We start from the raw sequence: 25344 nt of genomic DNA, 5'->3' as shown, positions 1-25344 counted from the left end.
ATCATTTTTATATTGTCTATCTCCTTGTTCCAGTTCTCACTGAGTTCATCTATTTTTTTAGTTCTTTGAGCATCTTTATTACCAATGTTTTGAACTCTCTACTTAGTATATTCTTGTCTCCATGTTGTCTTGTGCTATTTTTCTGGAGTTTTTGTCCTATTCTTTTATTTCAGATATGTATTTCACCCCATTTTGCCTGGTCCTGTGTAGTTATTTCTATGTATTGGGTAGGTGTGCTATATCTCCTAGGCTTGAAAGGATGGTCTTATAAGAAGGTGTCCTATGGTAGTGTGATGCCCTTGGTCACCTGAGCCAGGTACTCAAGGTGTGTTTTCTGTGTGGTTGTTTGTGCACTCCTGTTATAATTGGACTTGACTGCTGCTTGCTCTTTAGAAGGTAAGACTAACCTTCAGGCTGACTATCTGTGAGGGGTCACTATGACTACATCAGATGAGCTGTTGTGCAAGAGCTGACTCCAGTAAGTGGAAGTCACCACTTTAACAGAGCTCTAGTGCCATCCATTGTTGCCATTCTGGTATGTCAGCTGTGCAGCTGTTTGGTTGGGCCTTTGGTGCAGTCTCAAGCCAGCCACTGGGTGTGTAGGGTCTGGAGTACCTTGTCAGGGGCTAATGTGGGGGCTAAGGTCAGCTGCCTTTGCCAAGTTTGGAGATGCTTGGGAGGAGCTATGAGACCATCTACAATTGGTTGCTGCTTGTGCCAGGCTTAGAGGGTCTTGGGAGATCTACAGTATAAGCCAAGTTTGGCAGCCACTTGTACCAGTCTTGGGGCTGCTTAGTTGGAGCTATCTTGCAAGCTGAGAATGGCTGCTACTTGTGCCATGCTTGGAGGCTTTTGGTAAGAACTATAATGCAAGTTGAGGTCAGCTACCACTTGTATGAGGTTGTGAACCTTTGGTGCTATATGAGGCTGGCTACTACTTTTGGTGGGTTTGCAAGCCATTGGAAGATGCTCTGAGTCGGTGATCAGGTTGAGTACAGCAGTGTCTCAGGGAGATGCCAGGGCTGGGCAATGGTATAGACTGGGCAAGTGGTATTAGGTTAATGGACAGTGACAAATTTTGTGCCAGCCTTCACAGGGTCATCTGGGTGGGAGGAGAGCTCAGCAAAAGAACAATGGTGCCTGCCAGTGCTTCTGTATCCAAAGAGTTTTCCTGATTCTGCCCCTCCACTCCTCATCTTAAAGTTAGACAATTTAATTGTTCTTCTATGGCACAGGTGTTTCTAGAACTGCTGTCCCTGCCCTGGAACATGGAGAAAGTAACTAAGTGTGTGAACCCTTTAGTAGCAGTGTCTCAATTTCCTGCAGCCTTTTGTCTCTCTGCTGTCTTGACTCTGTTTGAATCTCCATTCACACACAATTGTTGCTCTGTGAAAGATGGACTTTTGTTATATGAAGTGGACTAACACAATAGGATGTCTGTGTACTTATTTTAAATACAAAAAAAAAGATACTGCTAGGAATATATGTTGGGAATTCAGATCATTCTTTCACATTAAGAAAATGTATTTGGGATGTCAGATTGAGATTAGGTTTATAATGATAATCATAAAAAAGTAACAGCATGCATGAGGGCCCTGGGGCATATCTGCAGGTCTCTGAGAGAGTTCTTTTTGCCAAGTAATGACTTCCTCATTTCTTTTTTGTCTAGCTCTTCTATTTTCTTGGACCTGTTAGAATAATCATATTTAATATCTCTCTCATAATATTTCAGAGATATCTTTGTTTCTATTGTTAAACAAACAAACAAACAAACAAACAAACAAATTTGGCAGCCAAAACTATTTCTAAAAAGAAAGGGTTTATTTACTAAAGCTGGCCAGAAAAGAACTAGGTCCTGAGTCATTAAGTCTAAACCACCAACAGCAGTGCTCGATGGGAAAGACATGTCCACCATGCTAGAATTGATGGGATCTTTCATACATTACATTTTCAGGAAGAAAGACATAGTCTTTTTGAGAGAATTTATACTGGCAACAGGTAAGGGGGAGGGTGGGAAAGCTTGAAGTGGGGCAATTCTAACATAGGTGCACAGTCCCTAGGGAAAAGAGATTTACCACTTTTTTTTTTCATTTATTTATTTTTAGAGAGAGGGGAAGGGAAAGAGAGGGAGAGAAACATCAATGTGTAGTTGCTTCTTGCGTGCCCCCTGCTGGGGACCTGGTCTGCAATCCAGGCATGTGCCCCACTGGGAATCAAACTGCAACCCTTGGGTTTGCAGGCCCAATTTACCACTTTTGATTGGTTATGTGCAGTAGTCCTGGAAGTTTAGTGCATAAGCAGGATGAGGTGGTGTCTGGCTACTTCTTTTTAAATAGCCACCTGGGGAGTTCCAGCCAAGATGGAGGCCTATGTAGAAACCCTTTGCTTCCTCACACAACCAAAAGGAGGATAACAACCAATCTAAAGTCAATAAACAACCAGAAATGGCAGAAAATCAAACTTCATGGAACTCCAACAACCACGGAATTAAAGAAATAGTCAAACAGAGCAAGCAGACCGGTAAGGTGGCAGACTGAGAGAACCTGAGGCAAGGCAGCAGGCTGCGAGGGTGAAGCTGACTTAAGGAGCAACTGAGACTCAGAGCTGGCTGTGGACTATGGGTCGCCTCGGTGGAAGAAACTGCCAATCTCACATGAGAGTTCATTGGAAAGTGGGCTAGAGATGAGCAGGGGAGCTGCATTGTTCCCTCTCTGAACCCTCCTCCACAAGCAGCACCACAGCACAGTAAGGAGGGTTGCCCTGCCTGGTGAATACCTAAGACCTCACCCCCTTAAAACCTAACAGGTACCCCAAACAAAGAAATAGGGCCCAAATAAAAGAACAGAGCAAAACTTCACAAAGAGAGCTAAGCAATGAGGAGATAGCCAACCTGTCTGATGGAGAATTTAAAGCCCTGGTAATCAAAATGCTCACAGAACTGATTGAGCTTGGTTGAAACATGAAAGAACAAATGAGAGATACCCAAAGTGAAATAAAGCAAAATATTCAGGGAACCAACAGTGAGAGGAAGGAAACCAGGACTCAAAACAATGATTTGGAACAAAAAGGAGAAATAAATATCCATCTGGAAAAGAATGAAGAAACAAGAATTCAAGAAAATGAAGGGAGGCCTAGAAACCTCTGGGACGACTTGATATGTTCCAATATCCAGATTATAGGGGTGCCAGAAGGAAAAGAACAACAGCAAGAAATTCAAAACTTATTTGAACAAATAATGAAGGAAAACTTCTCCAATCTGGCAAAGGAAATAGACTTCCAGGAAGTCCAGGAAGCCCAGGGAGTCCGAAAGAAGCTGGACCCAAAGAGGAACACACCAAGGCACATTGTCACTAAGTTACCCAAGATTAAAGACAAAGAGAGAATCTTAAAAGCAGCAAGAGGAAAGGAGTTACCTACAGAGGAGTGCCTATAAGGCTGTCAGCTGATTTCTCAAAAGAAGCCTTGGAGGCAAGAAGGATCTGGAAAGAAGCATTTGAAGTCATGAAAAGCAAGGATACATCCTATATCCAAGAATACTCTATCCAGCAAAGTTGTCATTTAGAATAGAAGGCAGATAAAGTGCTTCCCAGATAAGGCCAAGTTAAAGGAGTTCATCATCACCAAGCTCTTATTATATAAAACATTAAAGGGACTTATCTGGAAAAAAGAAGATTAAAAATATGAACAGTAAAATGACAACAAATTCACAACTATCAACAAATGAACCTAAAAAAGAAAGAAAGAAAGAAAAACAACAAAAACAAAAACTAAGCAAACAACTAGAACAGGAACAGAATCAGAGAAATGGACATCACATGGAGGGTTTTCAGTGTGGAGGGAGAAGAGAGGAATGAAGGGGAAAGGTACAGGGAAGAAGAAGCATAATTGGTAGGCATTAAGTAGACATGGAAAGGTCAAAAATGGTATAGGAAACAGAGGACTCAAAGAACTTATATGTACAACCCATGGATATGAACTAAGCGGGAGGAATGCTGGAGGGTTGGGGAGTGGTGGGGGATACAGGGGGAAAATTGGGGAAACTCTAATAGTATAATCAATAAAATATACTTAAAAATAAATCAATAAATAGCCCCCTGGAAGTGGATTCAGAGCTCCAACATATATTCAGGAATGTGAGCAGTCTGTTAGTTGTCCTGCAGCTACTAATTAGTTTATAACTCTTGTCTCTTTCTTCCATCTCTGGCCCTCTGTAATTTAATTCAGGACATCTCAGAATTTTCCTCTTGCCACTATTTAATGGATGCTTGAGAGCCTCATGGATATTTTAGCCTCATAACAGCACATTTATAAATGGCCTGTGTGGACACATTGCATCTTCTGACAAATTACGTTTATATACGAATGATTTTACATAGATTTTTTGCTGCAGTGTCAGTGGGTAACATTTTTTTATTTGGAGAGTAAAGCAACACAATATTTGAAAACTTTTAAAAAGTAAAGAAGACATATTTTTCCTTCTAAGGAAGTTTCAGTCCTCTAGGATAGATAAGATACCAAACAACTATTGTGAAAGGGACATAAGATACAGATATAAAGAAAAATGGGGACAGAAGAATAGTTTTGGCTTCAGGGACTAGAGAAGATTTGAGACAAGGTGTCAGTTAAATTGTCCCTTCAAAAAGAAATGAAACTTTAATAACTCCTGATAAGAAGAGAAAGCATTCCAGATAGAAGGAATAGTATGGCTGGTGATGTAAAATACGAAAAGCAGTTTGGAGAATAATGAATTAGACAAGCATAAGAATGGTTCCAAATTTTTTTAAGTATGAGGATTCCTTAGTAACATAAAAATATTGCAACAGTTTTAATAGCTACTGACAGAAAATACATTTGTGCATATGGTTTGTCAAACATGACTATAATAAGTACTCTCCCCTTGGGGGTTTTATCACCCAGGTATTAAAAAAAACACTGACAATATTGGAGAGAGTGGCAGAAAGTAAATCTAGAGGCATACGTTATGGGCTGATCAAGCAGTCTTACAAGTCAGGGTAGGCTTTGGAAATTTTGTCTCAATTCTTTTATTTATTTGGTAAAAAAATCTATTCAGTTCAATGCTTTGTCACTTTTAAACACTGCATTTTTTTAATGAATACTTCTTGGTCTCAGCCAGACTACTTGAAGTCATTAGTTTCAGAAGACTGAATCAGTCCTTTGCCACATTTTCTGCCTTTGAAGCATGCCGAAATATCTTTTGAGTCAGCGACAACCATTGTATATGAGACAAAGGATTTTTTTTCTTTCTTCCCAAATAAAATGAATAAATCAAATTGCCTCCTCTATAGAAGTGATGGTAAAGAAATTAGATTAGACTATTAGGAGTGAAGTTAGGCTTTAATAATACTTTATGAAACTTTCAAAAATGATTTTTCTAACATCTCATTCCACTGAAATTATTTTTGCCAATGTTAACAAAATTATTACCAAATCAAACACATACTGTCAACCCTTACCAACTTGACATGCCTCTCGAGGCCATTGATAAAAACCATTTCTTGCTGACACTCTTCCTTTGGCACTCATTGCTTCCCTTCCAGGTACACACATTCCCTCAATTTACATAGTTTGCTTCTTGTATAGATTTATTCTTCCACTCACACCATTATTTTCTCACTCTACACAGTGTGAATGAACTTTTGCATAGCCTGTCTTCAACCACCATTATATTCTAGTGACTGCTAAATACATAGTATCAACCCAGACCCTCTACTGAGCTTATTGGACAATGTATTTCAACTGCTAGTACATTTCCACTAGGTTGAACTTCCAAGTCAGCATAAACTTATTCCATAAACCTAAAAGCATTTTCTGTATCTTGAAATGGCACCTGAGATAGAATCTTGGGTATATCCCTCAGCTCACTTTTCTCAGTCACCTTCTGTCCGATGAGTTATCAAATTATCTCATCTCTACTTATTCACTATAATTCATTACATGTGCTGCTTCCACTGCTACTGCCCTGACTTACTTTAGGTCCTCATAATTTTTTCCTAGATTGCTGTTGTACCCACTCCTCCCCCCACACTCAGCCTATTACCACAGTTTCACACTGTCCCCAAACAATCCTCTATTCTGCCTCCAAAATCATCTTTCTAAAACAATTTTAATTAATTATATCATTCTCTTTTCAGAAAAATAGTTCAGATATTATCATCCAAGGCCCTTCTGTGATTTGATTCCTAAATTTGCAACATTCCTGAATTTGCAACATTATCACAAGATTCAGTTCCCACAATGCTCTCTGCTCTTCCTTTCTTTTGCTGGTTTTGGTCTCCCTGCCTGAAAGCACTTCTCTTCTCCTGCCTCTTCCCCTGGCTGGACCCTAACTTGCCTCAAAGCTTCTAATCACCTGTTATTTCCCCTAGGAAGATTTCCCTTAGGATAACTTCCCAGATTGAGTTAAAGGCCGCTTCCTCTCCCATATCACCCTTGCCTTTTTTAAACATACCACTATTACTCCAAGTTATAATTATGTTCTACTTTTTTTATCTGTCTCATCAGTGTTAAAGAGAGAAACAGCATCTGTCCAATCTTTATGCCTAGTTTCAAGCATAATGCTTCATCCCAAATAGGTGCTTAAAAATTATTTATAGAAATTTAAATTATGGCTTTGATATGAAAAGCACTATGCTCCCTTAAACCATTAAACATGAAGTCTTTGTTCTTACGTTAATGTCGTCAAATATATGTCAGTGATTACCCTTACTGTGCTGAAGCTCTTCTGTGCTACTCAAAGTTCATCCTTTGTGTCAGAAGATGCTGAGGTATTTAATGCTCTGCCTTTGTTATAGATTTACTATTTCAATATACAGCAGTTTCTACAGAAGCAAAATCTATATACTTTATCAGAAATGTGGGAATAGGAGAACCTAGCAGGTCAAACAGGTTACTGTACTCTTTTTTAAAAATAATTTTATTGTTGTTCAATTATAGTTGTCTGCATTTTCCCCCCACCACTGCCCCCACACCAGCCAACCCCACCTCCCTGCCTTGCTTTCACCTCCCCTTTGGTTTTGTCCATGTGTCGTTTACAGAAGTTCCTAAAAGCCCCTTCCCCCCATTGTCCCCTCCCTCTCTCCTCTGGTTATTGTTAGATTGTACTTAATTTTTTGAAAATTCTTCTTTAAAGCATTAACAATTGGACAGCTTGTAACAATGTTTTTTTAAAAGTTGTTGGGTCAAGTCACATAAAAAGAGAGGGTATTTTTCTTTAAAACTTATTAAACACAATTAGGAATCATCCATCACTTCTTTATGTGAAGGTTTTCATTTTGATCATCATCTCAAATGTACTGAGTTTACCTGATCGTTATCATCAATGGGAATTCGATCTCAGTGTTCCTGTCTTTGTTTCAGTATAAGGTAATGAATTATATTACAGTAAATTGGGAAAAAATTGCACTTCTGGATCAGGCATATTCAAGTCAATTTAACATGTTACATTGATTGCAGATAAGCTCCCTAAATGATGTAATAAATAAAGCTCTGAGTTATATTTCATTCTGTTAAATGGAAAGAGTATACTTTCTGCTATAAATATGGATAATTTCATAAGCTTTAAGTTACTTCAGCAAGATTTGCCTTTTATATTATAATAAAAATATTTCATAATTTCTAGTTCTTAATAATCCCAGAATGCAAAACAAACAAAAAAGGGTAAAATAACTGCAAATATGTAAATATAAGCAAAATCTGTTTTCAGAAAGAACAAATGAATTACCTATTACATAATTTGGTCAGATTTTAAAAACTACTCAGAGATTAACATATAACAAAGCCTTAGAATTAAAAAACAGCATAGTAGGTCAAATATTTCATTTTATATAATGATTTCCATAGAAAGTTATAACTGACTAAGAAAGATACTGAGAATAAAAAATATATCAGTACAGACAATAATGAAAATATGTTAATGTTTTAATACATCTAATTAAATGTAACTTGCTATGAGTTTTATGAAATAATAATTTGTTATATATCTCTAGTAGCATATGAAATATATTCCAGACACATCTGACAAGTACATATGTGTTGGTATATAATGCATGTATGAAATGTGTATACAGTTCCTGCAGTTCACATGAGGATGGGACTGTCTGGAATGTATGGAGAGAAGATACCCTTTCCTGCCTCCAACCCTGAGATGATTAGCAAAATCAGGAAAAAAATGTCCTTTTCACCCTTGAGATCTAAGAAATTACATTTTCTTTGGTTTTATTTTTTAAATGGTCACTTGCAGGTGGACTTCAATGGATTCTTAGGGGGAATAGACGTTATTAAATAAGTTTATGGAAAATGGTTGATGTTCCAAAACATTTGTTTTTCTCTATACCTATAATAAGAGATTTTACCCACTCTCATTGTTTCAGCTACACACAAATACAAATAATTTCTTAATTTATATTTCTAGCTCAAATATGCCTCCATTATTCTAATTCAAATGTCCAACTACTACCTGAATAACCTAGAGGCCCTCAAATGTATCCAAAACTTATTATTTTTGTAGCCTGTTTCTCTTTTATCATATTAATCCTGTTGCCATCATCCATCATTCAAGTAAAATATTGAAAAATCTGTTTGCAACTTTCTCCTCTTACCTACATGCAATCAATCACTTGCAAATTTCTTTGATTTTATTTTTTAAATATTTCTTTGATGCACTCTGCCCTGTCTGCTCCCACCTGTTGACATTTATTGGGCCTTTATCATCTCTCACCTGGGCCTTGCCAATAGCTCCCCACGTCTTTCCCTAACTCTAGACTTATTTCCTGGGAATCACCCTCCACGTGGCTACCAAGGACCATCTGTAATATAAATCATGCTATGTCCCTCTCATTGCTCCTTAATAGACATAAAGACTATCCATAATGTGACCCCAGCCTACATCTCCAAACTTACTTCTTTGCCTCTCCCTCCTTTAAGTGCATCAGTACTCAGCTGGTGGTCTTCCCCCAAGAAGGCAAAAAGGGAATTGGAAAGAGATGGAGAGAAAATTTTGATCTTATGTGTTACTTGTTCTTTCCCTGCTATCCTCCCTCTGCCATCACTACCAGAGAAAGGCCTAAAAGAGAGATTGTGAAGGTGTGAAAGACCAGAGCATTCACACACACACACACACACACACACACACACAGAGTCACTGAATATCTTAAGCCACCTGAGAGTTTAAAATGAGTCTGGATTGTTTCAAAGAAACAGAAGTGACCAGAAAACTATGAGATCTACCCAACACATAATTAAGGGAAGTTAAAGAAAAGTTAGATATAGCACAATTGAAAGCAGTGGTTTTACAAAATAAAACCAGTTTATGTTTAAGTCTTAAAGAATTAAGCTTCCTCAACAAATGGATTGTATAATGCCTGGGCATTATCTTTCTCTTTTAGTATGTTTTTCCTGACCTTCCAATTGACTGGTGTGCCCCCTGTAACCTTCTCTGTCACTGTACTTATGAGCTTGTTTCTCCTGCTTACTTGTGAGATTCTTTTAAGGGCAAGGGTGGTGTCTTATCCATCTTTGTAACTCCAGCATTTTAACATAATGCCCAGTACACAGATGGTTCTCAATAAACGCGTATTGCATGAGTGAGTGATCAATGATTGACTCAATTAGCAAATTCCCAGAAGCACTAAATCACAGTGACTAATTTTAGTGGTTCCCAAAATCACTGCTTCTTTTTAAGTTTTCAAGGTGTATTATTTATTAATATTTCCTGATTTTTAATGTAAAATATATTAAAGTTGAAAATATTACTCTACTTACATTTATTTTCAAATTACTGTGTATTTTCAACATTTTTGACACACGGAATTTTTGTGATCATTTTATTTTTTAATTTGTTTTGTAGGTTTTAGAAACTTACATATTGATGACCAGATAACTCTCATCCAATATTCTTGGATGAGCTTAATGGTCTTTGGACTGGGGTGGAGATCCTATAAACATGTCAGTGGGAAGATGCTGTATTTTGCACCTGATCTAGTATTAAATGAGTAAGTAGAAACTTGACTTGTTGTTCCTATTAGCTCAAGTATATATGTAGGATAATATTGAAAATTACATTTTAATAGATAATCATACATTTAATTGGCTAAGTAATAGCTCTCCTGAAAGGTTTCTCAAAATTACTTCATATTATTGATATTACCTCATATTAATTAAGCTTGATTTGATAATATTAACAAAATTATATAATTTTTATCAGTTAATTTGATATTTGGAGAACTTTCCTTTTGTTCCAATATATAGTTGTTTGAAATCCATTTTTTAAATTCAAGAATGTATTAGAAATATATTTAAAGACAAAATTAAATGTTTATTTATATATGTCTCTAAACTGTGATGATAAAAATGCAAAACATTAACTTTGGAAATATGTATTTAATATGATTTTCCAACTTTAAAATTTCTTAACCTCAAAAATTCAGTATTGCGAAAAAATTTAGATGTTTAAGGTTCCAAACATTACATTCTTTATGAAAAGCCATTTTCATTAATAAATAAGGTAATTACTAAATCTCATATTCTGGATAAAATTACATAAACTGGCTAACATACTCTGTGTGTGTGTTTTTCCTGTTGCTTTTTTTGTGGGTACTGTGTGTGATGGAAGACAGCGGATGAAGGAATCATCATTCTATTCATTATGCCTCACCATGTGGCAGATTCCACAGGAGTTTGTGAAGCTGCAAGTTACCCAGGAAGAGTTCCTCTGTATGAAAGTATTGCTACTTCTTAATACAAGTGAGTACAAGTAACGTAACATAAGATACTTACTTTCTTAATTTTTAGTTCATTAGGAAAGTTTCAACAACCAAATGATCATATGATTATACATGAAGTATTCATCTTTTGTTGTAACTACAAAGGAGAAACACCCGATGTACTCTCATAGACATTACTAAAACTCCTTCATATTGCTCAGGGTTTACCTATCACATGATACAAAAATAACCTGTCAATGCAACCAGTTCCATTTGTTTGATAAAACATGATTAAATGACTTTTTTATATTCACACATTTCGGTTATTATAAACTAATTAATATTGCATAAACTATGCTTCTTCTACCCCACCCCACAAAGGATTTACTACATAAAGTACACAATTTGGGGGGGAACTATTTCCTGTGTCAGGTTAGCTAACTATTGTAACAAATAGCTACAGACAACAGCAACATAACACAATAGCAGTGTGTCACTCACAGTCATACTCCAGTGAGTAGCAAGAAAGCCCAGGCCCCTTTCATACAGGGACTCCACCCTTTCCTGGCAGCTTGGAATCTTCCATTGAAACTGACTAGAAGATGAACACTGGGTGAGAAAATGTTTGGAGGGGAAACCTGGAAGTGTCATGTGTCATTTCCACCCACTTTCCATGGCCCACCTTAACTGCAAGAGAGGCTGGGAAATGCATCTGAACTAAATAATCAGAAGAAAAAAAATGGTGAACTATAAAACATAGCATTGGTCACCAGAAGGTAGGGGCATTTTATTTTTTTCTTTTCTTTCTTTTTTTTTTTTCACACAAAGAACACATGGATCTGTGCCTCAGTGGATCACCAAGAGTCTGGGTGGGAAAAATTTTTAAACTGCTTTACCTTTTTTCACCCTTTTCTTTGTCCTTTCCATGCATAGGTAAGCTCAGCCCTTGAATGTCTGAATTATCTTTCCTTCATTCATAGTGATCTGAAAGAGAACAACAGAGCTAAGATCTTAGGTAGAAGGTGAACCAAGCAAGTCTCTTTCTCAGAAGTATCTTTGCAGGAACTTCTCTCTAGTGGCACAAATACCAAATGATGGTCTGGGGGAGGGGCACCCATGGGGCCCCCCTGGGCTGCCACGGGTGAGAATAAGTCTACCAAGACATGATCTGCTTAGGGAGGAAAGGTGACTGATCTCTCAAAGGCGAAGGGCCAAGAGCCTTTTCCTCAATGGGCTTTTATTGGGTTTGTTTTGCACAGGAATACAGGTAAAGCTCATTAATCATTATCAGGCAGTAAGGATCAAACAATAGATAACATACAGAGAACTCTGAGGGCCTATTTTGAGTCAGGGTCAGATAGCTAAAGAGCCATAAAACTTTGAGAAACAAATTCACTTCTTGCTTGGACCCTTATCATTTAATTGAGAGCATTCTAAACAAAGCAGTTTTCACAGGATTTTACATATTCTTTCTTAGGCCTGATCACCTGGGGAAACCACCCTTTCCAGCACAGGGCTGCACCACCCTCTGTCATTGTTTCAGGCTTAAGTCAGGCAGGGGAAGTAAGACAGTCAAGAGACTAAGAGACTTCTCACAGACAGAATGAGGACTCAGACTTTGTCAAAGGCGAGGGACAAGGGTCCATCACCCCCTTTCTCCATAGCCCCCCAAGTCCTTCACTGAGGGCCTCCACATGATCATGCCTGTTTTAGGTCTTTCCTGCCTTGGGGAATCTTACCCATCATTGGCTAACCAGTCAAGCATTGGGGGCCAGGTAGGGTGAAGAAAAAGGAGCAGGAGTGGTGCCCCTGCCAGGTAGATAAGCTTTGTCTCCTCAGTGGCTTATGGTCCAAAGGTCACTTACTCAGTCTTAGCCATGGGGGGGTTATAGCTCCTGAAACCAGGCAGGGTGGTTCCCAACAATGGGCAGTGGGAGTTGCACATCAGGAGGAAAAGCAGAAAAGCTAAACCCATAAAAAGGAAGTTTTCCTCATGAAATCACTACAGAGACAGGGACAAATTCAGCATCCATAGCCTTATTTCCCCCTTGAAAACCTTATTTGGAGTAAAGACCTTTAAGCTTTATTTGATGGAGTATATAAAGTGGACTGACTAAGGGTATTGATATGAGACTCGCCAAGAGAGTCAAATTGCATAATTTAATATTACAGCAGCAGTCAACTTCCACCCTTCCTCCTTGACAGTAATGGATCCGACAGCAGTCCTTTATCTCCCAACTTAAAAAGCTACAATAATTAATACAATGTGAAAAAAATAAATGCATTGATTTGTTAGTCAAGTCTTACTAGTATGTATTAGAATTTCATATACTATAATAAAGAACACCATATATCAATGGATATGGAATAAAAATTGTTGGAAAAATAGCTGTGTATTTTGGAAAAATTCATTGGGACATTTAACTAAAATTATATTATAAAATTAATACCAGATAATTGAATTAAATGTGAGTGCTTATATTGTTAAAAATAAATCAAAAGGAACATAAATAATTTTGAAATATCAAATAAGGAATATCATTTTAAAAACAAATGCAATGCGAAAGTTGACAAAAGAAGTTTAATGATTGGACACAAGAATTTAAGCCTCTCATTTCCCATTAAAAACTAAAATACAGTTCGCCAGGAAAATATGGTAGTTTGAACATACACATTCTTCCATTGATCCCTCCAAAACTACACTAAAATATTAGTAATGGGATTTTTAAATATAAACATAAAAAGAGAATAAGAGAGGCATCAAAAGCAATTGAATTTTGTAAGCCAGGAGGCAGAACCAATTTAGCATATTTAAGAAGGTTGGATTCTAAGACAGAAGTAAGAAAATCCAGAAAACACCTTTATTTGCATCACTGAACCTTTAGCATGTTCTTCAGTTGGTGACAATGTTTTTTTGAAAGAGTGAAGTTAAGAGTTAAAAACAGATGTTCTGTTGAAAGTCTGTTTCCAAATATAACCCAATTGTGCCAATTATTCCTAACTCAGAAAGAGATTATAAATTTATTCCCTGAAGAGAATATAACAGATGAAAACTATATTGGTGAATCACAGGCACTGTTGAGGGTGAGGGTTTCTATATTGAAAACAGACTAATATTATATACCACATACTGAGACAGCATACTTCTTTCACCTATCTCCCAGAATGTGGCTTTCCAAATTTACATCCTCCAGGTAGGAGAATGAAAGGTTCTTTTTTTTTTTTTTTTTCAGAGTCTTTTTAGCCAGAAAGAAAAAGAACTATCATAATGGCAGGAATTTTTCTTTGAAATAACTCAGTCACTTTGCCCTACACTAGAACTCATAGTCCCAGTCTATAAGCAATACTCATTCAAACATAACTATCAATCAGCTTTTTAGTCTTTCACTCTTGACTGTAAATAAACAACCAAATCATCTGAAGGACTTTTGACATCAAAGACAAAGATATAACAGGAAGAAAAAAGAACTTGGAGTAAAGAAAGAAAGGAAAAACTGGGGAGTGAGACAGACCAAACAACCCTGGATTCCAGTTCAGGAAAAGAAAGCCACAAAATCTCTGGCTGTAAAATCCATGGCAGTTGTGGCAGCAGGAGAAATTCCCAGCCTCACAGGAGAGTTCATTGGAGAGACCCACAGATCCTAGAATGTACACAAACCTAGCCACTTGGGAATCATCACTAGAAGGGCACAATTTGCTTGTTGGTAGCAGGGGAAGTGACTGAAAGTGGGATGAGCAAGCAGAATTGTTCCCTCTCTAACCCCTCTCTCACATACAGCATCACGACACAGCAATGTAGGTAGCCCCCACCTCAGTGAATACCTAAGGCTCTGCCCCTTACAATGTAACAGGTGCACTCAGACAAAGGAATATGGCCCAGATGGAATAAAAGATCAAAGCTCCAGAAAAAGAACTGAACAACAAGGAACTAGCCAACCTATCAGGCACAGGGTTTAAAACACTGGTAATCAGGATGCTTACTGAAATGATTGACTACAGATTGCAAAACAGAGAAAAAAGTGAAGGCTATCCAAAATGCAATAAAGAGAAATATACAGGAAACCAACAGTGAAGGGAAGGAAACCAGGACTCAAATCAATGATTTGGAGTAGAAGGAAGAAATAAATATTCAACTGGAATAGAATGAAGAAATAAGAATTCAAAAAAATGAGAGGTTTAGGAACCTCCAGGACAACATTAAATGTTCCAACATCTGAATCATAGGGGTGCTGGAAGGAGAAGATAAAGAACAAGAAATTGAAGACTTATTTGAACAAATAATGAAGGAAAACTTCCCCAATCTGGCAAAAGAAATAGACTTCCAGGAAGTCCAGGAAGCTCAGAGAGTCCCAAAGAATTTGTACACATGGAAGTACACACCAAGGCACATCATAATTACATTAGCCAAGATTAAAGATAAGAGGAGAATCTCAAAAGCAGCAAGAGAAATGGAGAAAGTTACCTACTCCCGAGTTCCCATAAGACTATCAGCTGATTTCTCAAAATCAGGCAAGAAGGGGCTGGAAAGAAGTATTCAAGGTCATGAATGACAAGGACCTACATCCAAGGTTACTCTACCCAGCAAAGCTATTATTTAGAATAGAAAAGCAGATAAAGTGCTTCTCAGATAAGATAAAGTTAAAGGAGGTCATCATCACCAAGCTCTTATTATGTGAAATGTTAAAGAGACTTATCTAAGAAAAAGAAGACAATCAAAACTATGAACAATAAGCTCATAACTATCAATAACTGAACCTAAAAAAAAACAAAAACAACAAAAAAAACTAAGCAAACAACTAGAACAGGAACAGAATCGCAGACACGGAGATCTCATTGTAGGTTTTCAGCAGGGTGGGGTGGGGAGAAGAAAGAGGGGAAAGGTACAGGTGTTACAGAACAGACCTGTGGAGGTGGGGAATTATATACTATTACTGACTGGACCCCCCCCTTCTCCCGAGGTCCCCCTGAAGTAGGTTTGCTTTGACCGCCGCCAGGGAATTATAGCTCTCAATATCAGAGATTGGTGAAAAGGAAAGGAATTATATATTCAAAAGTTATATAAACTTAAGAGTAATGACTTAATGTCTTCATTGAGATTCCAGAGTCCCTTAGAATACCCACAAATGCACACAGTCCTTCCTTCCCCCTCTTCCCAGTCTGTGGTGCCATATCTCAGGAAAAGAAATAGAAGTGTGTGGCTCAGGTAGCCCCTTGGTTCCCAGCACCATAAGCTGTGTCACTACCATGATCTCCAGTTAATCCAAAACCACACAGCACCTTCTCATGGCCCACCAGCAAGAGTCCTCTCACCCCTTTTGTTCCCAGGAAGGTCTCTCTTGCTTCCTAAGCCATGTGGCAAAAGGGAGCACTCCAAAGCTGCATGGTCCCAACCTAGCATGGCTGTTGTACCTGGGTTTAAATCCCAGCACCAATCTCCTTCTACAGCCCCGTTTCCAACTCCTCCTACAATCAGTTACACCTGGCAGCATTCCTGCATTTGTCCAGCTTTATTGGGCTGCCATAATAAGTCTGGGCAAACATGGCCCCATGGCATGGAGCCAATCATCTCCAAGCTCTTGCAGGCACTGTAACCAGGGGAAGCTGCTTCCCAGTTACAACATGGGTTGAAGTCATTCCTATCCCCCTGGCTCAAAGCATGGCCACAGCTATTTAACATATCTGTGAAACCAGTTAAAAGTTATAGATATGTTACATGATCATGCCTGAGGTGAGCTGCAAAACTGTTGCTATGCAGAACAGCTCTCAATGGCCCTGCTCCATGTGTCCCATCCCACAGTTCAGACTTGGAGGTGTGAGGACATCCTATGTTATTAATATTTCCTGGACACCCTGAGTTCTGGACCCCATTACAAACCCCTATTTGGGGTCCCCCTGGCTGTACCCTGTTACACAGGGAATAAGAAGCATAATTAGCAGGTGCAAAATAGACAGGGGAGGGAAATGGAGAAGCCAAAGAACGTATATGTATGACCCATGGATATGAACTAAGGGTGGAGAATACTCATGGTGGGGGGTGGTTGCAGGGCAGAGGGGTATAAATGGGAAGGAAAAATGTGACAACTACAATAGCATAATCAATAAAATATACTTAATAAGACAATAGTTTTTTCTCATAACAACAAGGAGTTACAGAATTTAATGAAGCAATGTTAAATGACAACAAAAAGATAAATCATATAGGAACAGTCTTAATGAGAAATACTTGTGATTTATATGAAATTGTCTATAGATTTAGAAATATCCAAATCTATAGACAATTGTATAAGAGTTTATTTTAGCCAAACTGATGACAATTGCCAGGAAGCAAATATCAAATGCCCCAGGGACTGACAGTTTGCAGTTTCTTTTTTATTATTATTTCTATTTTGTTTTTCTTTTTTTAAACTTTTTTTTAATTGTTCAAGTACAGTTGTCTCCATTTTACCCTCACCACTCCCCCCACCCCAGACATCCCCACTTCCCACCCTTGATCCTACCCCACTCCTTTGGTTTTGTCCATGTGTCCTTTATAGATGTTCTTGAAAACCCTTCCCCCTTTTCCTCCCATTATACCCTTAGTTTCTTTTATGCATTTTTAATTAATGAAAGAAGGTAAGGAAGATTACATGAAGGTGGGAGAACGCAAGGCAGGGATTGGATTACAGGACAAGGTTATAGGCATTCTTGAGGGTGGTTACACCTTCCAAGAGGCCTGGAAAAGAGGATTACTTCTGGCATTTCAAAGGTGTGTTAACCTAGTTATACAAGAGCAATGGCTTAATAACCTTTTACTAAGGAAATTACAGTCCTGGTCATGACTACTTACTGTGTACAATCTTCCCAGTAAGGAATTTATGATCAGATGACCCTGTAGGGTTACTTTCTAATAGATTATTATAGCACAACTTTTTCATCCATGGAAGGCAAGACTTCACAGAGAAATCAAGTACTTGTTAAAAGGAAAGAAAGAAAAAAGATTACATGCTGTTTTAAACTAAATCAAACCACATATTTGAGACAAAATTGTAGAATGCAGTCAGGTGCTCTTATAAGCAAATTCTAATTTAAATGCATAATACATTGACACAGCTTTAAATAGGCAAGCTGAAATGTTCTTATCTTACCTTCTTTTTGTTACCATATTCTTCCAGAGAACTAGAAATTTATGTCCTAACACTACCAGTAACATTATTTCTTATTTAAGATGTTTGTATCTAGAGTTATATATCAAAAGAAATCATTATACAGCTAAAAATTATTATAAACTGCTTGTGTCATCATTTTAAACATAATTGACACTTCAATTATCTTTTTACAGTTCCTTTGGAAGGACTACGAAGTCAAAACCAGTTTGAAGAAATGAGATCAAATTACATTAGAGAGCTCATCAAGGCAATTGGTTTGAGGCAAAAAGGAGTTGTTGCTAGTTCACAGCGTTTCTACCAACTTACAAAGTTTCTTGATAACTTGCATGATGTGAGTATTTTGTTTTCTAGAATATCAATGATTATTTTCTGAGTTTCTTTAACTTTTTAAATATTAAACCTAAATTTTACTTCATATAGTTTCCTGAAGTTTATATTTGTACTTACATTTTAATACAGTATTTGCATTATATTGCTTAGTATTTATATTTTGCTTTTTTCATTTTTTATATAATCACCCAAATATTCTTTTACTAGTATTTGTATAATTTGAGAGTAATCTAATGGTTAATAGGAATTGTGACACATTTCCCTGAGTATGTTCTAAAACATTTTTACCTTAAATTATACAAAATTTATATGTAAAAGCAAAAGTATAGATAAGGGGGGAAAGAAGGGTAAGGGTCCTCAAGGAACATGTTTTAAGGACACAGGGACAAAGCCAAAGTTAGGGAAGGAATGGGGGTGGGAGGTGGGTGGGTGGGGCAGGGGAAAGTGGTGGTGGGAAAATGGAGACAGCTGTGCTTGAACAGCAATAAAAAAATGCAAAAAAATAAAATAAATAAAACCATGAAAAACAAGTGTAGTTGTGGGAAATAACACTCTCATAGCATTTTGAATAGAAATGCAAGTTAATAACAATTGAAGAATCAGAAACTTTCTTCTACCCTTCAAACTTCTTTTGGCTGCTCTAATAATTAAGTATACATGAGACAGATTAATGAGAGAAATTAACTAAATTTAATGATATATGTACATATGGGAACCTACACACATGAAAGTATTAGAGGCATTGCATACATGAGATATTCGGAGACTGAAAAGTTAAAATGCTATATATATGGCATTCTGAGCCAAGATGAGGTAAGGTGCCTTGTGGCTTTAGAGGGAAAGAAGGTAATTGAGCAGCAATATGAAGAGCAAATGTGCAGTAATTAGTAGTTTTCTCTACCATATAGGCAGGTCAAAAAAATTGTATCTGATAATTTCTTATTATGGGCAAGACTACTAATTTAAATTCTTCTAAGTAGTTAAAAGGTGAAGAGGGCAGAAGTTTCTCTTGAATCTGTGAGGTCTCAATTGCCTTTACTCGAAATGCTCCACATACCATGGAGGCACATCTTGAGTGCCTTGATCTGAACCCCTACACAATACTAATAAACAATCTGGCAGTATATAGCAAAATTTTTAACTTGCATGCTTGCAAATTTCTACTTTCCAGGATTTATCTTAAATAAGTCATTAGGCAAATATTTAAGACATATATATATATGGAAATTCACTGTAGCATTACTTATAAAAGAAAAGAAAAAACAACTAGAAATCCCCAACACTGGAACTGGATTACTAAAACAAGATTTACATAGTTAGCCAAGACATATTAAATACAAGCTTTTCTTGCTGTTGTGTTCATAAACCACACTGAATGACAGCCAAGGCATAAAAGAAGCTATCCATTCAGCAGGTCATATTTAAGACCTTCCTCTTGAATAGAAACAGACATCTAAGGATTATTAGCCACTTAGGTTTAGCCACTTAGCTAAAGTGAAGAGCATGAATAAAATAAACAGCAATGACAAAGTAACTTAAAGGAAAAAACACCAGTGCAGAGAACAGAAGAAAGCTTTAAAAAATTAAGATATTCAGTGAAATAAGAATGATATTGTGTCCATAAAACAAGAATAGAAAATATTTAAAAAAGGAACAATGAACAAGAAATATTTTTGGCTAATTAAATATAAAAGATCAGAAATTAAAAATTTAAAAGAAGGGCTGAAATAGAAATTTCAGGAAACTCCCAGAAAAACATAAAAAATAAAGATATGAAAAATTATAGAGATGAAATGACAAATTTAGGGGATTAATCCAAGGAATTCTATTCTCCAAGTAACAGGAATTTCCAGAATAAAGAATAGATAAAATCAAATGGAGGAAATTAGGTAAAGATCATAAAGGAAAAGTTGCTGAAACTGAAGGATATGAGTTATCTAAATGTAATGGCCCAATATACAGGCACAGCACCATTGAACCAAGGCATATTATTATATGATTTCAGCCCACCAGGAATAAAAACTTTACTAAAATATACCAATGAGAAAAGAAACAAGTCATATAAGTTTTTAGGACCTAGAAAGATGTTGGACTTCTCAACTGCATTGCAGGAAATCAGAAAACAATGGCACAAGGCCTTCAGAATTTTAAAGGAAAAGAAAATCTTCAGAGAATCTTATACCTAGCCAAACTGAAACAAGTACGATAGCACCATGAAGGTGTTTTCAAACATTCAAGGTCTCCTATTGCTTACCTCAAATACATTGTTTCTCAAAGACATCTGCAAGATGTCTTACAACAAACACTGAGGGTAAGGCAAAGAATTAGAAGACTCAATCCAAGATAGATGTGAAGCGATATCCCAGCACCTTATCTGTGCTAAACAATCATTAATCTAGATTGGATATTATTCTAGATTAATCTAGAATAATAATGAACAGGGTTTTAGGATCCAGTACCTGGAAAAAGAGAGAACTCAGGGGTTACTAGTAAGTGTGAAAATATTGACATGAGTTTTACGGTTCTGTCAGAGAAATTGCCTATGGCTTTGTGATATGATAAATACAGAGAAAATGAAACAAATGGAAATACAAGATAATTAGCAACATAAAAAATCATATAAGAAAATGTAATATAGAAGTAAACAATGTGTATTAAATATAGAAGTAAACAATGTATATTTAAAAATCTTTATAATATAAATGCTAGATATTGACTTAGCCAAAAATTGAGATACATCTTTAAATAGAATGGAGAGTAAAGAAAGTAAGAGGGGGGTGTGTAGTATAAGAGAACTAAATCCTTATTTTTCATATAGAAACTCAATATCAAATTTGGAAAACAAACTTTATTAGAAATACAGAGATAAAATTTAAAGGCATAAGCAAAAGCAGTTGAGAGTGATCACATCTAGGGAGCAGAAATATGTGTGGGAAAAAGTACACTAGGAAACTGGTGGGTTTTGTTGTTTCTGCTGTTTTTGTTATTCTTTACTTGTTTTCTTTTCTCCAGTCTTATTGAAAAATAATTGACATACATTACTATAAAAGTTTAAGGTGTACAGTATCATGGTTTGATTTACATACATTGTGAAATAATTACCACAATAAGTTTAGTTACTATACCATATATATATATATGGTATAGTAACATATATATATGTCATATATATATATGACAGATACATATGATAGATATATATATGGAAAAAACATTTCTACTTGAGATGGGAACTCTTAGGAACTACTTACTATCTTAACTTTCCTATATATCACACAGCATTGTTAGCTATAGTCATCATGTTTATCCATAACTTTCCTAGTATTTATCCTACACAAGAAAGTTTTTACCTTTTTACTATCTTTCCCCAATCCCTCCCACTATCTCCCTACCCTGGTAACCAAAATCTGATATTTTTTTCTATGAGTTTGATGGGTTCTTTTCTTTGTTAGGTTCCACATATAAGTGAGATTGTACAGTGCATGTCTTTATCTGATTTATATCACTTAGCATAATGCCTTTAAGGTTCATTCATGTTGTTCCAAATAGTAGTATTCACTACTTTTATGGCTGAATAATATTTCAACCTGTTTGTATTATATATACATCATATCATCTTTATCCATTCATCCATCAATGGACACAGGTTCTTTCCACATCTTGGCTATTGTAAGTAATGCTGCTGTGATCATGTGGGTGCAGATACCTTTTGAGTTAGTGTTTTTGTTTCCTCTGGATATATTCCCAGAAGTGGGATTATTGAATCATATGGTAGTTCTACTTCTAATTTTCTGAGGAACCTTCATACTGTTTTCCATAGAGCCTATACCAATTTACAATCCCACCAACAGTACACAAGGGTTCTCTTTTATCCACATCCATTCCAGAATTTTTTATCTGTTATCTTTTTAACAGGCTTATGGTGATACCTCATTGTGGTTTTCATTTATATTTCCTTAATGATATCTTTTTATGCACCTGTTGGCCATTTGTATATATCTTCTTTGTAAAATGTCTATTCAGGCTTTTTACTTAATTTCTAATTGGATAATTTGGGGTGTTTTGTTTTGCTATTGAGTTATAGGAGTTCTTTATGTATTTTGGATAATAACCTTTTACCAATTATATGGTTTGGAAATATTTTTTCCCATTCCTTTTATTGTGTTTTCACTTTGCTGATGGTTTCTTTTGTGCAGAAGCTTTTTAGTTTGATGTAGTCCTACTTTTTTGTTTGTTTGTTTGTTTGTTTTGTTTTGTTGCTTGCACTTTAAGTGTGATTTCCAAAGAATCATTACTGAGACTCATGTCAAGGAATTTTTCCCTATGGTTTTCCCCTAAAAGTTTCATGCTTTCAGGTCCTACATTTAAGTTTTTAATTAATTTAAATTTAATTTCTCTGAGTGGTGTAAGATAGGGGTCAAGATTCATTCTTTTACATGTGACTATCCAATTTTCCCAGCACCATTTATTGAACAGACTGTCTTTTCTCCATTGAGTATTCTTGGGCCCCTTGTCAAATATTAGTTGATTGTAAATGCTTGGGTTTATTTCTGGGCTCTGGATTTTGTTCCACTGGTCTGTTTGTCTGTTTTTATGCCAGTACCACACTGATTAATTAGTATAACTCTATTGTATTCGCTTGAAGTCAGAAGTATAATGTCTCCTGCTTTGTTTTCTTTCTCATGATTTCTTTGGCTATTCGGAGTCTTTGTAGTCTTTCCTCCTCTTCAATTTTTTGGAAGTGTTCAAGAAGTATGGCTGTTAATCCTTCTTCAAATGTTTGGTAAAATTCACAGTAAAGCCATCTAATCCTGGGCTTCTCTTAATTAGGGGATTTTGATTACTGATTCAATCTGATTACTAGTAATTAGTCTGTTCATATTTTCTATTTCTTCCTTATTCATCTTGGTAGTTGTAAGTTTCTAAGAATTTCTCCATTTCTTCCAGGTTGTTTGGTTTCTTGGTATAGTTGGTTGCTGTCGGTTTTTTTGTTGTTGTTATAAATTTTTCAGTACTATTTGACTTTTAAAATATGTACACAAATTACATTGACAAAAATAAAAATTAGATTAAAATGCATTATGTTGGGTTGTTTTTATTGATATAGGAAGAGTCAATATAATGTAATATATAAAAGCTACATTAACAAATAGACTTTATAAAATAATTAAATTTTAAAAAATATATATGCATTTGTACACTGTTTTTATACACACATACACAAATACACACATACCTGGGTGTGTTGGTATATATGTGTACAAAGAAAAAACTTAAAAGAAACACCAGAATGTTCAGATTGGTTATCCTGTGGGATTATGAATTACTTTCATTTTTAAAAAATCTTTTTGTACTATCAAAACATTTCATTATATGTAATATTTTATATATTCTAGGCAGTGGAGGGAGTTATTTTCATTTTGGTAAGAAGAAAACATCTTGGCAAGTATTTATATTGTTAGAAAAATAAGTTGCCATGTACGAATGGTTTACAAATGTATTACTTTTATTACATGTTCCTTATCTGTTTGTTAAACCAACAGCTTGTCAAACAACTTCACCTGTACTGCTTGAATACATTTATCCAGTCCCGGGCCCTGAGCGTTGAGTTTCCAGAAATGATGTCTGAAGTTATCGCTGCACAATTACCCAAAATCTTGGCAGGGATGGTGAAACATCTTCTCTTTCATAAAAAATGATGCCATTTTTACCTTTAAAAATTAAATTTTGTGGTATGTCTGTTTGTGTTTGGGTTAGGATTATGAGGTCTCAAATTCTTGCAATGTTCTTCTCAAAGCCTTACATTCATATCATATCATACTGTATAAATTTCAGAGGAAATTCTGACATTTTAATTGTTTTCCTTTATACAGTATAATTAGAATTTTTAAGTGTTTTTGTGGACCCATATTTTCTTTAAGTGTTCACAAGAATGAAAAAGGACTAAAATGGATGGTTAAAGTAAACTTAATTTTATCCATATTATTTCATACCATTTAGGTGAAAATTTTAAAGTTTTACATCTAAGAAAATTGCTTTAGAGAGAAAAATATCTTACATGTAATAGTAAAAAGCTTTTACATATGTTCCTTCAAGGCAGCTCACTTTGCCTCCTTGATTACTTTTACAAAAATGGACCTTTAAAATGGTATGCAAAATTTTGTCTACACGAGTGTATATACATTTTTGTTAGAAGGAAATTTATAACCTTTATCAGATTTTCAAGAGTTTTTAAATGCAAAAAAGTACCGAGAAGGAAAGAGGATTTAAAATTTTGAAATACATTGATGTTCTAAAAACTGGGAAAAGTACCTTATATGTAAGACTGTTTCCCAGACTGGAAACGTAAATCTCTAAAGAAATTAAGTAGAGCCATATCACGATGACAACAGTATTGTGGGTTTTGTAGTTTTTTACTAACCATTTTTGAGAGTTGCCTTTTAATAAGGTATTATGAATCGAAATAGGAATTCAGAAAAATCAGTAGCCTAATACCCTTTCTTATTTGGGGGCATGTGGAAAGTCACTTAACTTTACCGATTCTCAATTTCTTCACCTTTAACACTGATGTTATAATATCTTTTCTGCAAAATATTCCTTAGATCAGAGCTTCTTTTTAACATCTTCTCAAATCAAAGAAGCAAAAAAGGGAGGGAGGGAGGGAAGGGAAAAATAGAGAAGTATTATTCTCTTTTTCTACTCAGCGAAGCATAATAGACTAATCACAGGTTGAGACTTTTTGAGTGCCTTTGATCTAATTCTAAGAGAGATACTTCAGGGAATACTAGACACTGTCTTAAAGTAATGCAACCAATTATGATAACTAGAAAACACACAATTCAGATTGTTATATGAACTGAAAATATTCTTTTAGAAAACAGGCAAGAGTTCTTTCCTGAAATGAGTTAGTGGAGATCTATTTTTTTAAAGGAGATATCTATATCTATATCTATATCTATATCTATATCTATAGATATACACACACACACACACACAGAAAGAACCAAGTTCATATCACTGGTAATATTTGATTGAAACTGATCGTTGTTTGTTATTCTAGATAAAGTAATTTATACTAATATTAGGCATATGTATGTGCCTATTACAGATCACATATATGATACATATATGATTTTTAACAGCTCAAA

The 25344-nt window shown here is 35.8% G+C and overlaps 1 protein-coding gene across 1 annotated transcript in view; it reads left to right on the top strand.

Moving 5' to 3' along the window:
• The window catches only part of PGR (progesterone receptor), a 97701-nt gene extending 72672 nt beyond the window's left edge, over window positions 1-25029 (top strand). Inside the window, exons 5-8 of the mRNA XM_028516526.2 lie at window positions 9866-10010; window positions 10631-10761; window positions 18040-18197; window positions 23740-25029. Coding sequence (XP_028372327.1) covers window positions 9866-10010; window positions 10631-10761; window positions 18040-18197; window positions 23740-23895 — 590 coding nt within the window. The 3' untranslated portion in view covers window positions 23896-25029. The remainder of the gene's footprint in view (window positions 1-9865; window positions 10011-10630; window positions 10762-18039; window positions 18198-23739) is intronic.
• The last annotated feature ends 315 nt before the right edge of the window (window positions 25030-25344 follow it).

This window comes from Phyllostomus discolor, chromosome 6 (assembly GCF_004126475.2).
Source record: "Phyllostomus discolor isolate MPI-MPIP mPhyDis1 chromosome 6, mPhyDis1.pri.v3, whole genome shotgun sequence".
Taxonomy (NCBI): domain Eukaryota; kingdom Metazoa; phylum Chordata; class Mammalia; order Chiroptera; family Phyllostomidae; genus Phyllostomus; species Phyllostomus discolor.
Note: the sequence above shows the minus strand (reverse complement) of the source record. Positions and strands in the feature narration are given on the sequence as shown.